This window comes from Ceratotherium simum, chromosome Y (genome assembly GCF_057802395.1).
Source record: "Ceratotherium simum simum isolate JZ-2026a chromosome Y, ASM5780239v1, whole genome shotgun sequence".
In the NCBI taxonomy this organism is placed as follows: domain Eukaryota; kingdom Metazoa; phylum Chordata; class Mammalia; order Perissodactyla; family Rhinocerotidae; genus Ceratotherium; species Ceratotherium simum.
The window spans coordinates 1,623,858-1,638,664 of NC_141941.1; the positions used below are offsets into that span (position 1 = coordinate 1,623,858).

Genomic DNA, 14,807 nt, shown 5'->3' on the forward strand with positions numbered 1-14,807 from the left:
CATGTGTACAATGACAATGTTTCATTAAGTGACCTTGAATCAAACTGTCCTGCAAAATGAAAAACTGCCCCCTCAGAATGTATCCAATTATCCCTTCAAATTCCCAACTAGAACTCATCATGACCTAACACAACTAGACCTCATCATAACCTAACACAACTAGACTTTATCATGACCTACCCAACTAGACCTCATCATGACCTAACCAACTAGACCTCATCATGACCTACCCAACCAGAGCTCATCATGACCTACCCAACCAGAGCTCATCATGGCCTAACACAAATAGATCTCATCATGACCTAACTCATCTAGACCTCATCACGACCAAACCCAACTAGACCTCATCATGACCTACCCAACTAGACCTCATCATGATCTACCCTACTAGACCTCATCATGACCTACCCAACTAGACCTCATCATGATCTACCCAACTCGACCTCATCATGACCTACCAAACCAGACCTCATGAGGACCTAACACAACTAGACCTCATGATGACCTACCCAACTAGGCTTCATCATGACCTACCCAACTAGACCTCATCATGACCTAACACAACTAGACTTCATCACAACCTAACACAACTAGACTTTATCACGACCTACCCAACTAGACTTCATCACGACCTAACACAACTAGACCTCATCATGACCTAACCCAACTAGACCTCATCATGACCTAACCCAACTAGACCTCATCAGGACCTACCCAACTAGAACTCATCATGACCTAACTCAACTAGACCTCATCATGACCTAACCCATCTTGACCTCATCATGATTTACCCAACTAGACTTCACCATAACCTACCCAACTAGACCTCACCATGACCTACCCAACTAGAACACATCATGACCTACCAAACCAGACCTCATTACGACCTAACACAACTAGACCTCATGATGACCTACCCAACTAGACTTCATCATACCTTAACCAACTAGACCTCATCATGACTTACCCAACTAGACCTCATCATGACCTACCTAACTATTCTTCATCATAACCTAACACAACTAGACTTCATCATGACATACCCAACTAGACCCCATCATGACATATCCAACTAGACCTCATCACAACCTACCCATCTAGATCTCATCATGACCTAACACAACTAGACCTCATCATGACCTACCCAACTAGACCTCATCATGACCTAACACAACTAGACCTCATCATAACCTAACACAACTAGACCTCATCATGACCTACCCAACTAGACCACATCATGACCTACCCAATTAGATCTCATCATGACCTACCAACTAGACCTCATCGTGACCTACCCAACTAGACCTCATCATGACCTACCCAACTAGACCTCATCATGACCTAACACAACTAGACCTCATCATGACCTACCCAACTAGACCTCATCATGACCTAACACAACTAGACCTCATCATGACCTAATCCATCTAGACCTCATCATGACCTAACACAACTAGACCTCATCATGACCTAACCCATCTAGACCTCATCATGACCTAACCCATCTAGACCTCATCATGACCTACCTAACTAGACCTCATCATGACCTAACCCATCTAGACATCATCATGACCTAACACAACTAGACCTCATCATGACCTAATCCATCTAGACCTCATCATGACCTAACACAACTAGACCTCATCATGACCTAACCCATCTAGACCTCATCATGACCTAACAAAACTAGACCTCATCATGACCTAACCCATCTAGACATCATCATGACCTAACACAACTAGACCTCATCATGACCTAATCCATCTAGACCTCATCATGACCTAACACAACTAGACCTCATCATGACCTAACCCATCTAGACCTCATCATGACCTAACACAACTAGACCTCATCATGACCTAACCCATCTAGACATCATCATGACCTAACAAAACTAGACCTCATCATGACCTAACCCATCTAGACATCATCATGACCTAACACAACTAGACCTCATCATGACCTAATCCATCTAGACCTCATCATGACCTAACACAACTAGACGTCATCATGACCTAACCCATCTAGACCTCATCATGACCTAACACAACTAGACCTCATCATGACCTAACACAACTAGACCTCATCATGATCTACCTAACCTGACCTCATCATTGACCTAACCCAACTCGATCTCACCATGACCTACAAACTATACCTCATCATGACATACCCAATTAGACCTCATTGTGATCTAACCCAGCTAGACCTCACCAGGACCTAACCCATCTAGACTTTCTCATGACCTAAAACAGCACACTGAGGCAAAAAGTACAGAGAAATGGGACTTTTGTTTCTTTTGCATTCCAACATTGCCTAGTTTTACTAAGAATTAATAAGATGAAGATAAGAGGAGGAGGAGTCAGGGGTACAGAAATAACCAGTAGTGGATACCAGTCCCCACTCTTTGCTCGGACTGGAAGGTCCCTCCCCACCCTGCTCCACGAGCATCTCTCCACCACCAGCCCAGGTCCAGCAGGCCCTCAGGGGAGACCTATTACTCTATCTGTTTGAGAGCTGACATCACTTTCATCAAGTCATCCCAAATATAGGAAGAAATCCAAGTCATGGAAAGCCCTGGAGAGCTTGTCACGTCTTTAATAATAGAACAGAGGGCCACCCGCCAGGGAAAGTCAAAATCAGGTGGCTGGAATCCATCGCCATCTCAGACTCTCCCAGCTAACTCTCACAGCCCCTCTGCTCCCAAGCCCTGTCTCCTTGATTTGCTCAGGTCCCAGGGAAACATAAACAGATAATGGAGGTGCTAAAGTTGAAAAGAAGCTCCAGAAATACCCCCTCGGATGCGTCCCCCTCTCTCACAAGACCTCCTCCTCTGCAACCAACCCATCTTCATCTAGGGGAAGTTATGGAAGTCATTGATAAAGTTGGTAATATCAGGAGTTGTCAAAAACTTTTAACATTTCCACATCTATGAAGAGAGTGGGACTTACACACATTCCAGAAGAAAAGAACACTTTGTTCAGGAAAAAGAACAGGGAAGCAGACCCAGAAGTGATCTACGGCTCCCAAAGGCTGACAAATGTGTGCCATTCTAAAGACTTTGTCACTTATGAGAGAAAGACACATATGTGAGGAAGGGAATCACTCTAAGAAACTGCATTCTTTCAAAACAGAGTAAAAATATGGTTCAAATTTAAGAACATGAGTCCAATTTGGTTACTGGACTGAGTGAAGAGCTCGGTGAACCCACATGAGCCATATCCCTCTGAGGAGAGCAGAAGGCCACACTGGCCAGACCTAGGGTTCCTTGTCTGGGTCAAGAGACCCCTGGAGAGGTCTCACATGGAACTCAGGGGGTCTGTGAGTTTCAATGGGGAGGAATCGACGTCATCATTGTGGCTGAACTCCGATGGAATGTGGACAAGACACAGAGGTACGGAAAGATCTACGGCTTGGCCACCTACAGAAACCACAGATCTGTTCATACTAGGGTTGAATTGTTGAAGATGACTTGAAATAAAGTTTACGCTGATCATAGCTCCAAACCATAGAAGTTACTCAACTCAACAGAAAATCATGCTATTTGCCATATAAAGATTTAATGTATGTGATTACGTGGCAAGTTTGTGTTTTTCTTACATATTTTTATATCTGCATATCGATATAATTGTTGATAATATTACGGATTTTAGTCTGTGCTTTTAGGCGTCACCAGACGCCAAGGAGGCCAAAGATCAGAAAAGGGGAAATCCAGCTGTGGATGAGCTTGTCGGGAGCCTGGAAGGAGTGAGATGCACTTGTGTTAAAAACCCCAGCCCCAAGCATCGCATCTGATCGGTAATCATCCTGCAATAAATGATGGTGGGCAAAAGAAGGCGAAGAAATGGAGAAAGAAGGAAATGAATAGATAATGAATAAATGAATGACTGTGGGTAATGTTTTAGAAAGTCTTACATGAAAGTAATCCTTTGCACCTAAAACCAGACCTATAGTACCATTTTTATAAAGACGAACAATGTGAAAGGTATTAACTAAATCAGATGATGATAATAGCAGGCATAATAAACATGAAGTTGTTTCCTTCCCAAAGCTAATCTCCACATATCATTTTTGCCAGCTGACTGAAACTTCTACTCCAGGTAAGCAATTGGCTGGGAATACTAACAAACATAACATGGGTTAATTTGAACTGTCCCCACTTCCCCAGCCAAAGAAAGTCTCTTCATTTTCAAAGAGGAGTTATGGACCAAGATAAGCTAGTAGAGAAATTTTCAAAAAGAAGAATGGAAAATATAGTCTATAGGGTACAGCTGTAGAAGAAGCTTATATTCTAAAAACCTGTTCAGATTCTGCTATGGGCTGAACTGTGTGTCCCCCAAAAGTCATATGTTGAGGTCCTAACCCCTAGGACCCCAGAGTGTGACTGTATTTGGAGATGGGTCTTTAAAGAGGTGATGAAGATCAAACGAGGTCATGAGGGTGGGTCCTGATCTCATAGGACTGGGATCCTTATGAGAAGAGGAGATGAGGACACAGACACGCACAGAGGGACGACCACGTGAGGACATGGGGAGAAGACGGCATCTACACACCAAGGAGAGAGGCATCAGGAGGAACCAGCCCTGCCCACACCTGGATCTCAGATTTCCACCTCCAGGACTGTGAGACCATCAATGTCTGTTGTTTAAGTCCCCCGGTCTGTGATCCTCTGTTATGGAAGCTCTGGCAAATTGATTCAGATTTATTGTTATTTTTTTCCAGTGAACCACACAGAAAAATATATATGATCAATATTAAAGCAGAACTTATACTCATGTCCAAAAGAGCTGTCCCCAATTCATGCCTTTTTTCAGTTTTTAATCCTCACGTGCTTATCTGTTTTATCTATAAGCAAATAAATATTTACATACCTTTATAAGCAAACAACTGCATATCTTACATTAGCTACAAAATACAACTGTAAAAACCATCACCTATGATAACGTGCATGCCCAGTCTCGCCAGATGCTTCGCCGTGGAATAGCCAATTCCATCCGTCCCTCCGGTCACTATAGCAACCCGGTCGGGTTGTGGGGAGAAAACTGTGGAAGAAGAAGAAAAAAAATATACGAAAGTAAGGTTTCATAGCAGAGTACACGTTTGTAAGAATGAAGCGACAAGAGAGTGGGTGATGCCAACAGGAGTCGTGGTTCAATATTTGCGGTTTCGTCCCTCTTGGATTCCTGCGGGCTCTGGATGCATAAACGTAATACGGCGGATTAGCCCTGAGTCCAGACAGCCTGGGAGAGACACCTGGTAAACTCTCGCTCAGCCCCAGCTGAGACCTTTGCAGGAATACGCTGCCAAAAGGATTTGCAGAAAGGTCCAAACAACCTACACCATTGACAGCCATGGGTGAGAGTCCTGGATAAACCCTCTCGGGCAGAACTGGGCAGGATGTATTTGTTGGTTTGTGTTTTAAATGTAGGATTCATTATTATTTAGGTATGGTGAGGCCAACAGACGAGGACATGACTACCATTGAAAAGAGGGTTTGTTCCTCAGAGCTCCCAAGAGAAGGGAGTATGCCATATCATGCAGGGCCACACGGGGATGCACCAGGGTGGGTCAGGAGGCAGAGAGAGGAGGGAAAGGTAGACGAGAGATTTTATTGTGGTTTCCACAGGAAAGATCGGGTGAGGCAGAGTGAGCAGGCTGAGGACGGGCTAGTGTGAATAACTTCAGCAGGTTCTGGGGGGTACGGTCTGTCTCTAGTTCTCTGGTATGTGGTCCTGGGAGATTAGAGCAGGTGGATGGTGACTCAGAGTGTGGGAGCCCCAGAGAGGAGCGGGTGGGGTGTGGGCTCTGCATTGGTCAGTTTGCATTTTAAAGGCACGCCCCAGGGTGAGTTGTTTGCTATCTGTAGGAACTGGCTAGCCTTGGGGACTTGAAGATATGATAAAGGTAGCAGAGATGGACTTTTCAATAAATGGTGTTGGGACACCTAAATAGATACTTGGAAAAACATAAAATTAGACTCATATCTCACAGTACCCATCAAAATAAAGGGGAAAAAGTCAAACAGTGAAAATATGAGCAGAAACCAGGAATAAATTTATTCTTAACCTCAGAATAAGAAATGCCTTCCTAATTATAAGTCAAAATTGAAAAGAATAAATAGACACATTTCACTAAAAAAATTTTACAAGGTAAAAAAATAAACCATAAGCAAAGTCAAAAATAAACGATGAACTAGGAGAAAATTTTCAACTCCTATCACATTCAAAGGGCTATTTTCCTAATATGTAATGAGTTCTTAAAAATCAAGAAAAAAACCAAACACCCTATAGAGAAAGTCGGCAAAAATAACTCTTTATGTAAAAATGTACCGAATGGTCCTTAAAAACACTTGTTCAACTTTACATCTATTAAGAGAAATGTTAATTAAAATTGCACTGAGATACCATCCATCTATCAGATTGGCAAAAATTTTAATGCTTTGATATCACACTTTTCTGGCGTGGCGATGGGGACCAGGCATGTAGTTGGGATGGGACCCCCATATCTAGTTGGCAATATCTAGTGCAGTTACATAAGTATTTATTCTTTGATCCAGAAAAATCACTTCTAAGAATCCACCCTGATGATACAAGGTAGACTGCCGATGCAAAATGATGGCTGCTCATTATAGCATCTGTTCCTCAGGAGGAGAATGCATGAATGACCTCAATACATCCATGCCATGGAATATCAGAGCCCATTGTTAGTGTCGCCATCATGCAGGGAACGATGAGCAGACCTGAGTGGCCCAAGTTCATCTGAGAAATTCCACCTGCTGGCCAGGGGCCAGGTGGGATCCACTTGTTAGAAAATCCTTCCAATAAGTGGAGACAACATATGCTTCCCTTCCATTGCACCACCACCGCAGTCAGGCATCCTTGCTCATAAAATGAAGAAATCACCCTACAAAGAGAAGCCCCTACAGTGATGCTGAGGCTCCAATATCTCCCCACCCCCATCCTGAGTTCAATGTTTCCCACCACTGCATCCATCAGAAAGAGCGTGTCCCTGGCTGGGACGACACCACTGTAGGACCCCAAATGATTCCTTCAGGCTACCCAGGAAGTTTCCAGATAGCCAGGTTTGATTCTACTAAGAGGGATCCTTACTCTCATTTGGGTGTAGTTCCTGGGAAGACCACAGCATTCATGAGAACGCTATTCTCTTAGGCTACTGAGGTCCTACAGACGCATTCCAGAAGGGGGTTGCAGGAAGGGGCATGAGAGAAGAGCCAACTCAACCCTCCTCTTGCAGATGAGGGATTGTGAGGACCCAACATCAGAGAGACGAGGGGAGCTTGGGTGTCCCAATGGGGCGACCAAGACCCCACTTCCCGGGGGCTTCCACACAGAGTGGATCACAGCTTCACATCTCGGCCTCTTGACACCATTGGTGCCTCCTGCAAATGCAGAGGGACATATTCTGACTGCACCCTAAGCGCTGTGCAGTGTCGACTGTATACCGGGGTCTCTGCAACCTCCCGTCTTTACCTGGAGGGACCACCTTATGCTCCAAGAGTTGCCAACAAAAAGCAAACCACAACAAAATCTTCATAAGCCCTGCTAACGTTTCATCTCAAAACAAGGCTGAGGGGTAAAACTTAACAGTGAAAACAGACTACAACAGAGGTCCCCAGACCTTCTTGGTTCACAGAACACTCATTGCTCAGAAATTTTTTCGCAGCACTGCTGGGGAAAAAAGAAAGAAAACAAGTATTATATATAATATTACATTAGTTTGTATATATAATACAACATATAATATTATATGTAATATATAATATATATAATATATATGTATATATGTATATATATGTGTGTATATATATGTATATATACAAGTAACATACAAAATATACTATATATATTACATTATATGTAATATATTATAATATATATTTAATAAAATACATTTATACAAATACAAATTAAATATTTATATTTAAATATTTAATTTAAATATTTATAATATTATAAATATGTTAATGTTCATAAAGTTTATATTTTTATTTTATTTATATAAAATTATATTTATACATCTAAAATGTTAAGTATTTTATATATTTAATATATGAAAATAAATAAAATAAACATAATTATTTAATAATAATAAACCATATAAAAATAACTTTACCACCCATGTAAGAAATGTATAATATATATTTAAATATTAAGCATACAATATGTATAAATAAAGGCTAGAAGTAAACATTAAAAACTTGGTATCAGAGATAAATAATTCTCTCCACGGCTCATTAGCAGACAATGCAATTTAGGCAAAAAACAGGAAACTTTAGGTCAATAGAAACTAGTCAAGCTAAAATACAAAGAGAACATTTTTTAACAAGCGAAAAAAAAAACCCAAAACAGAACTTCCAGGAGTTGCCAATATTAAGTGGTCTAATATCCACATCACTGCACTCCTAGAAGGAGGAGAGAGAGGGGATCTTTGAAGAGATGACAGGTGAAAATTTTGCAGCAGGAGAGAGGACACAAGAATAATGAGTTTGATCTTAATTCCCTTCTTTGTGGGTTTGTGTATTTTCTCAATCAAAGAGCACATGAATTACTTCCCTTTCAATTAATCACGTTCTTGGTGAGGAAAGCCTTACAAACACATATTTTAATTTGCATCTACAAACAAGATTTTTCACATTAATCTGAGAAGAAAGCTCCACCTGGTGCGGCAGATAATGAACAAATACATAACTTTTGAAAGGCAATCATTTGTGTACTTAAAGTCTGACGGATGTCTCTACTGGTACTTTCGCTACATCTAAAATAAACTACCACGGTTTCACTGAATAATATTCCAAAAGAGCTCATGGATCTGTAAGATAGAATCACAGATTAATTAATTAATGATGGAGATGCATTCTGAGAAATGCATCGTTAGGCAATGTCGTCGTTGTGCGAACATCATAGAGTAACTTACACAAACCTAGATGGTGTAGCCTACTACCCACCTAGGCTGTATGGTGTTCATCCAATGGGACCACCATCATCTATGGAGTCTGTCATGGACTGAAACATGGTTATGCAGTGCATGGTTATAATTTAACTTGGAACCAGTAAATGAACATTTCCGTCATCCCATGTCGCTCTCATTTCACACTAGGCAGAAGGTCTCCACGCTGTTGACAAGAACCCCCGTGTGATATGAAGGTATTTCCATTCAAGAGTTTGTCTCCAACACATGGGCCCAGAGATGCGCCTTTCTGCTGGTGGTCTATTCTGCGTTGGAAGGAATAACTCCCCGGGTCTGCACACTGGGCTGGCCGGCCACCCAGCTTGGCTCCCGTGTGAGGCCAATGTTGACAGAGGGCACGCACCTTGTTGTGGGGTGTCTGTGCTTCCCAGCCTAGCAAGGGGCTGGGTGTAAGGCTGGTGTTCAATGCATGTTCATGGACTAAATGGCGTGCTCTAATGAGCCAACTGATAATGAGCTGAACTGATGCATGGATGCATCAATCAGAGATGTAAGGCTACTACCCTCTACCCTGAAAAGGCAAAAGAGATGTGCTATGGACTGAATGTGCGTGTCCCCCTAAATTCATATATTGAAATCCTAACACACAATGGGATGGTATTAGGAGGTGGGGCCTTGGGGAGGCGATAAGGTCATGAGGGTAGAGCCCCGATGAATGGGATTAGTGCCCTTATAAGAGAGACCCCAGAGAGCTCCCTTGCGCCTTCCACCATGTGAGGACACAGCGAGAAGATGGCATCTGTGAACCAGGAAGAAGGTTGTCACCAGACACTGAATCTGCTGGTGCCTCAATCTCGGACTTCCAGCCTCCAGAACCGTGATAAATAAATGTCTCTTGTTTAAGCCGCCCAGTCTATGGTATTTTTGTTACAGCAGCCAAAATGGACCAAGACAAGGTGAATCTCAGGCAAATCCTTAAGGAGACGTTGATGCCCAAGAGACTTCAAAAGGCAAATACACGTTGTATGACTTTCCTCTTTGCTGCTGAGACAGCAAATTACCACGGACTTGGTGGCTTTAAAACAATACAAATTATCTTTCAGTTCTAGAGGTCAGAAATCCAAAACGGGTCTCACTGGCTAAAGTCAAGGTGTGGGCAGGGCTGGTTCCTTCTGGCGGCTCCAGCGGAGAATCCATTGCCTCGACTTTTCCAGCTTCTCGAGGCTCCTTCCTCCATCTGCAAAGTGCATCATGCCAACATCTACTTCCACCATGACACGTCCTTCTCTGACCCTGACGCTCCCGCCTCACTCATATAAGAACCGTTACATGGAGCCCACCCAGATAATACAGCATCATCTCCCCCATCTCAAGGCCAGCTGATGGATGATCTCAATTCCAGGTGCAGCCTTCACTTCCCTTTGCCATATAATGCAACATAGTTGCAGGTTCCAGGAGTCAGGACGTGGACTCCACTGGGGGCCAGGACACTTTGTATCAACTCGTCCTATTCAACTCCCAGAACGTGATCACAGGAAGACACAGGACAGAACCACAGCACCAACAGTCAGAAGCTGGCCTGTGGGAGATGCTTCTTACAAACTAAAACCGTAGAACAAAATCAGGCCGAGAGACTTAGAGCTGAGGATGGTGTGCTCCAAACCAAGCAATGATGTACTCTACCCCAGAAATAAATGCCCCGGTTAATAAAGACACAGGAGATTGGTTTACAGGGAAAACCAACACAGCCATATCGTGATATAAATTGCCAGGTCCATATAAACACACGCATGAACTATCCCTAAAAATAATTCCGATTTCCAAAATTTAAAAATCGCCAAAAGCGTGATAAATGGAACTAGCAGCTTTAGGTCATGAGTGTTGTTTCTGAACATTAAGTTAAAGTGTAAACCTTATTTTGCAAGACATCTTTAAGGGACTCATGTCAATATTCCTACCCCAAATACATCTTACTTGCCCTTTGGAAAAAAAGCACTTATATTTTCCCATCTTCAAAGTTTAAACGCATTTATTCCCCCAGACTAAAGCCCCCTAGGGTTATGTCAAATGAACATAAAAGGTTTGAAACACAATAAAATCTTCAGGTTAAATGTTAAAGGTACCAAAGTCAGTATACAAAAATTGCTTATAGGATGCACGTGAATGAAAGAAAGGGGAAAAACCTAAACCAAGTCCTAAAAATCAGTCCCAGAGATAGATCTGAAGCAGCCAGGAAGAATAAAATAGTCTGCAGATATGCCAATCATAAGATCCCTCACATTGAGCCATGAACTCAAATTTAGTTCTGAGCTTCCTAGCAGCCAAAGAGAAAAGGAAACAATGTCAGAGATGGCTGTCAGCACCCTTAGGATCAAAGGGTATTATTTCATTACCAGACGTCAAAGGTTTCCTTGCAAGTCACTCAAAACTAATTTTCCATTGAAGGCATCTTTTGAAGACACTGATGGGATGATGGGAACGTTCAACCAAACACAGTAACAAACGAGATTTTTATAATAACATCCCTCTACGCAAGCTGAGGCCCTAACACCAAAACGTCACTCAATGAGAGTGACTGTGTGCGATGTGTGATTGAACGGGAACGTGGAAGCCAAATCCCTTCTCCCTCAGGCACTTGCTTCTCTGTCTGAGTCCCTCTCTCCAACCACCACTCCCCTCACCCTGGCCTCATACTGGTCCAAAATTCCATGCTGTTTTATATCACTGGGCTCCTACACAGATGTTCCCTTCAACAGAATAGCCCTTCCTTCGCCTGTGTTGGGAAGCCTTGGCCATCCTTCCATGTCCAGCTCAAGAATCTCCCCTCCCATCAAGATTGCTTGAGACCTCTCTCACTGGAAGAGCTCATATTGATGTGGAGTTGCATCGGGCATTCATTTATGTTAGCCAAATTCAGGTTTTGGGCTTGCCAAGCCAGAGGCAGAAAGAGAGACAGAGACAGACAGAAAAAGAGACAGAGAGAGATGGAGAGACAGATGGAGATATAGAGACAGAGAGACACGGAGAGACAGAGAGAGGGAAACAGAGACAGAGATGGAGAGACAGAGAGATATAGAGACAGAGATGAAGAGAGACACATAGAGACAGAGAGATGGAGAGAGAGAGACAGAGAGATGGAGACACAGACGGAGAGAGACAGAGAGAGAGAGAGAGACACGGAGAGACAGAAAGAGAGAAAGACAGACAGAATGGACACCCTAGTGGCACAGGAATTCCTTCTGCCCCATCCAGCCTGGATGCCCCATGGGCACGAGATGGGAGCCCTCAGTTCACTGGGTCCGTCCTGTCCCCCCAGCCCGCACGAGTAAGAGCATGGCACGGATCTGCCTTCTGCTCACACAGAGCTTGCTCATTCCAGCTCTGGGCTCCGTGCAGACACCGCCCTCTGCTCCAAAGCCGTCCACGCCGGCCCTGGACGCCGGCCTCGCCAAAGGGCAATGCAGACCTTCTGCCTGTCCCTCACGGCCAGAGCTAGGTCCTCTCCGTGTCCCCCAAGCCGAGCTCAAGGCAGGCGTTCACAGGACCCCAGGACAGAAACAGCAAAGCCAATGCAATCCAGAGCTGAGGAGTTACTACCGACAGTCCCTGGTTCTTTCTAACTCCTTAAAACTAACGCGTTTTATTTTTTCCTCCTGAAATATCCACCTTGCTTTTCTCGTGTTTTCTTACAATAGAAGGGAAGCATTGTCGCCATTCTGGAAATAAGATTTGCACTCAGGGGGATGGAGAATGACCAAGAAGCAAGACCATGGGCAAGTCAGAGATGGGTGCGTCCTCTCAGGACAGACAGATGGTGTAAGCTCCTTCCACATAAGGGCACCATCCCAAAACCTGGAGGGCGACGGGGGGCCTTGGGAACACCTCTGCAGGGGCTCTAGGATTCTTTTTAAAATTACTAAAAACAGCATTTCCTTCTACGATAAGACACATCCGTTGCACACACGAGGACACCCCCAGCTTTTCCGCTCTGCAGCTTTGAGCTGCAGAATCGAGGCTAGCCCGGGGGCCACAATGACACAAACACAGGTCTTGTTGCAAAACATCCCAGGAGAATCTTAGAGCATTCAAAGAGGCACAGCAGAGAAAAGAGAGACGGGGACACAGGCGTGGTCCCAAATATGTGCCTTTCTGGGCAGCTGGAGACAGCGTGCACACAGCAATCTTTGGAAAAACCTCCGCATGCAACCCACGTCAGCAAGAGCAAACCATATCACGCCCCGACAAAGCTGAGCTCAAATACACTTAATTAGGAATGCAAATCACACATTAGGAAACCAGTTGCTTCAGCATCAGAAGCTGCCCAGGTAAACTTTGATGGCACCACAATTCGTGGGTAAGCAGTAGGAAGGCTTACTGTAATAAGGGGGAAACCTTTCATCCACCGCCCCCGGGACACACTACAATGCACCTTACGCCTGGGATCGGGGGTGAGGCAATACGTCCCACACGCTTCTGTCGCAAGCACGCCGTGTTTCCCGGGACCTGCCGAAGCTACAACCGGAAGGGTAGGGACGGGTGCCCTTTGTTCTCACCCTCGTCTCTCCTAAGCTTTATGCCTTCCTGTAGATGCGAATTTTCCAAATCTGGGTCGGTATATGAGGATACACCTGGACGGGATGGCACTCCAGCAAACTCCCTCCCTCCTCGCCCCACACAAGGGGCACCTGGAGATGGCAGTTGGGAGATGTGTCCCTCGCGGCCTTTGAAAGGAATTCAAGGATTCGTGTTGGAGCAGGAAGGAGATGCTGCTCGGACGACGGGGGCCTGGGAGGGACCTGAATGATGGACAGAATGGGGGCCAGGCAGAGATGCGGTACCCAGAGAGAAGGCAGCAGGTGAGGAAGGTCCAGAAGGAAGTATGCATGCAGGGATGTGGGGGTCCCGGGAGATGCGTCTCGTTTCCACGGAGGAGGGGAAGGAGCAGCCAGCATCCTTCGAGGGGAGGGATGAACACCAGGAGGAAATGCTGAGGAAGCATCTGGAAAACAAGAGTAGGGTTGCTGGGCCCGATGGGCAGGCGGGATGCAACCAACCAGGCAGGAGAGGCCAGAGCTGCCCGCGGTGGGGCCCCCCAAGTGTTCAGGGCTCACCCTTGTGTCCCAAGTAGATTGCATCCCCGTTGACCTGCTGCGTCCGCCTCCTCACAGCACGAACGTGTCCATCAATGCAAACACCACGGTGTCCCGCTACACGCGGTCAACTTCTTCTGGAATGTGCATCCTACTTCCTCCGGGACACGAGCCCTAGAAGCATTACTGTCAACTCTGCCCCCTACAGAGGATTTTTTACAAAGACAGAGAGCCCAGCTGACAGCCAAAAACACTGTGGGCTGGAGCTGGACCGTCAGGGACGACGGTGGACGCAGACACACAAGCAAACTGCTCTCAGGAGCTTCTAAACTTAATTACCGCTCCTGCACATGGTTGCCACCATTGATAGATACTTAAATGATACAAACGTATATACACGTGCATTTAAACATATGTATCAGACCTCTTCCCCGTGCTGATTTATTGCCTTGATAAATTGCAATTTATTGCAAAGAGCTTAACAGTTAACGACCTTGGGCGACAGCTCAGTTTCAAGAAGCCTTTTTCTTATATGAGAACAAAGGTCCTTGTTCTCATGCTCAGGAAGAGAGGTTCAATTTCTCTCACGGAAGCTTCCAAATGAACCCCTTGGTCCTTGCCAAAAAAGGAATGGAAGATTTAAGGGAAAAAAAAATGTTGAATGAAAAGATCAGTTGGAGACACATTCCTGTAGGTATCTGCAACACCCCGAAGTCTCATCTCGGCCCAATGTCTATGGCTAATGGGAGGCGACAGCGAAGATGCTATTGCTACAAGCTAAGCCAGGTC

General features: G+C 44.6%; 1 protein-coding gene across 1 annotated transcript in view; it reads right to left on the bottom strand.

Moving 5' to 3' along the window:
- DHRSX (polyprenol dehydrogenase) overlaps positions 1-14,807 on the bottom strand; it is a 178,216-nt gene that overhangs the window by 129,020 nt on the left and 34,389 nt on the right. Inside the window, exon 3 of the mRNA XM_087427830.1 lies at positions 4,935-5,042. Within this exon, the coding sequence (XP_087283956.1) occupies positions 4,935-5,042 (108 nt within the window). The remainder of the gene's footprint in view (positions 1-4,934; positions 5,043-14,807) is intronic.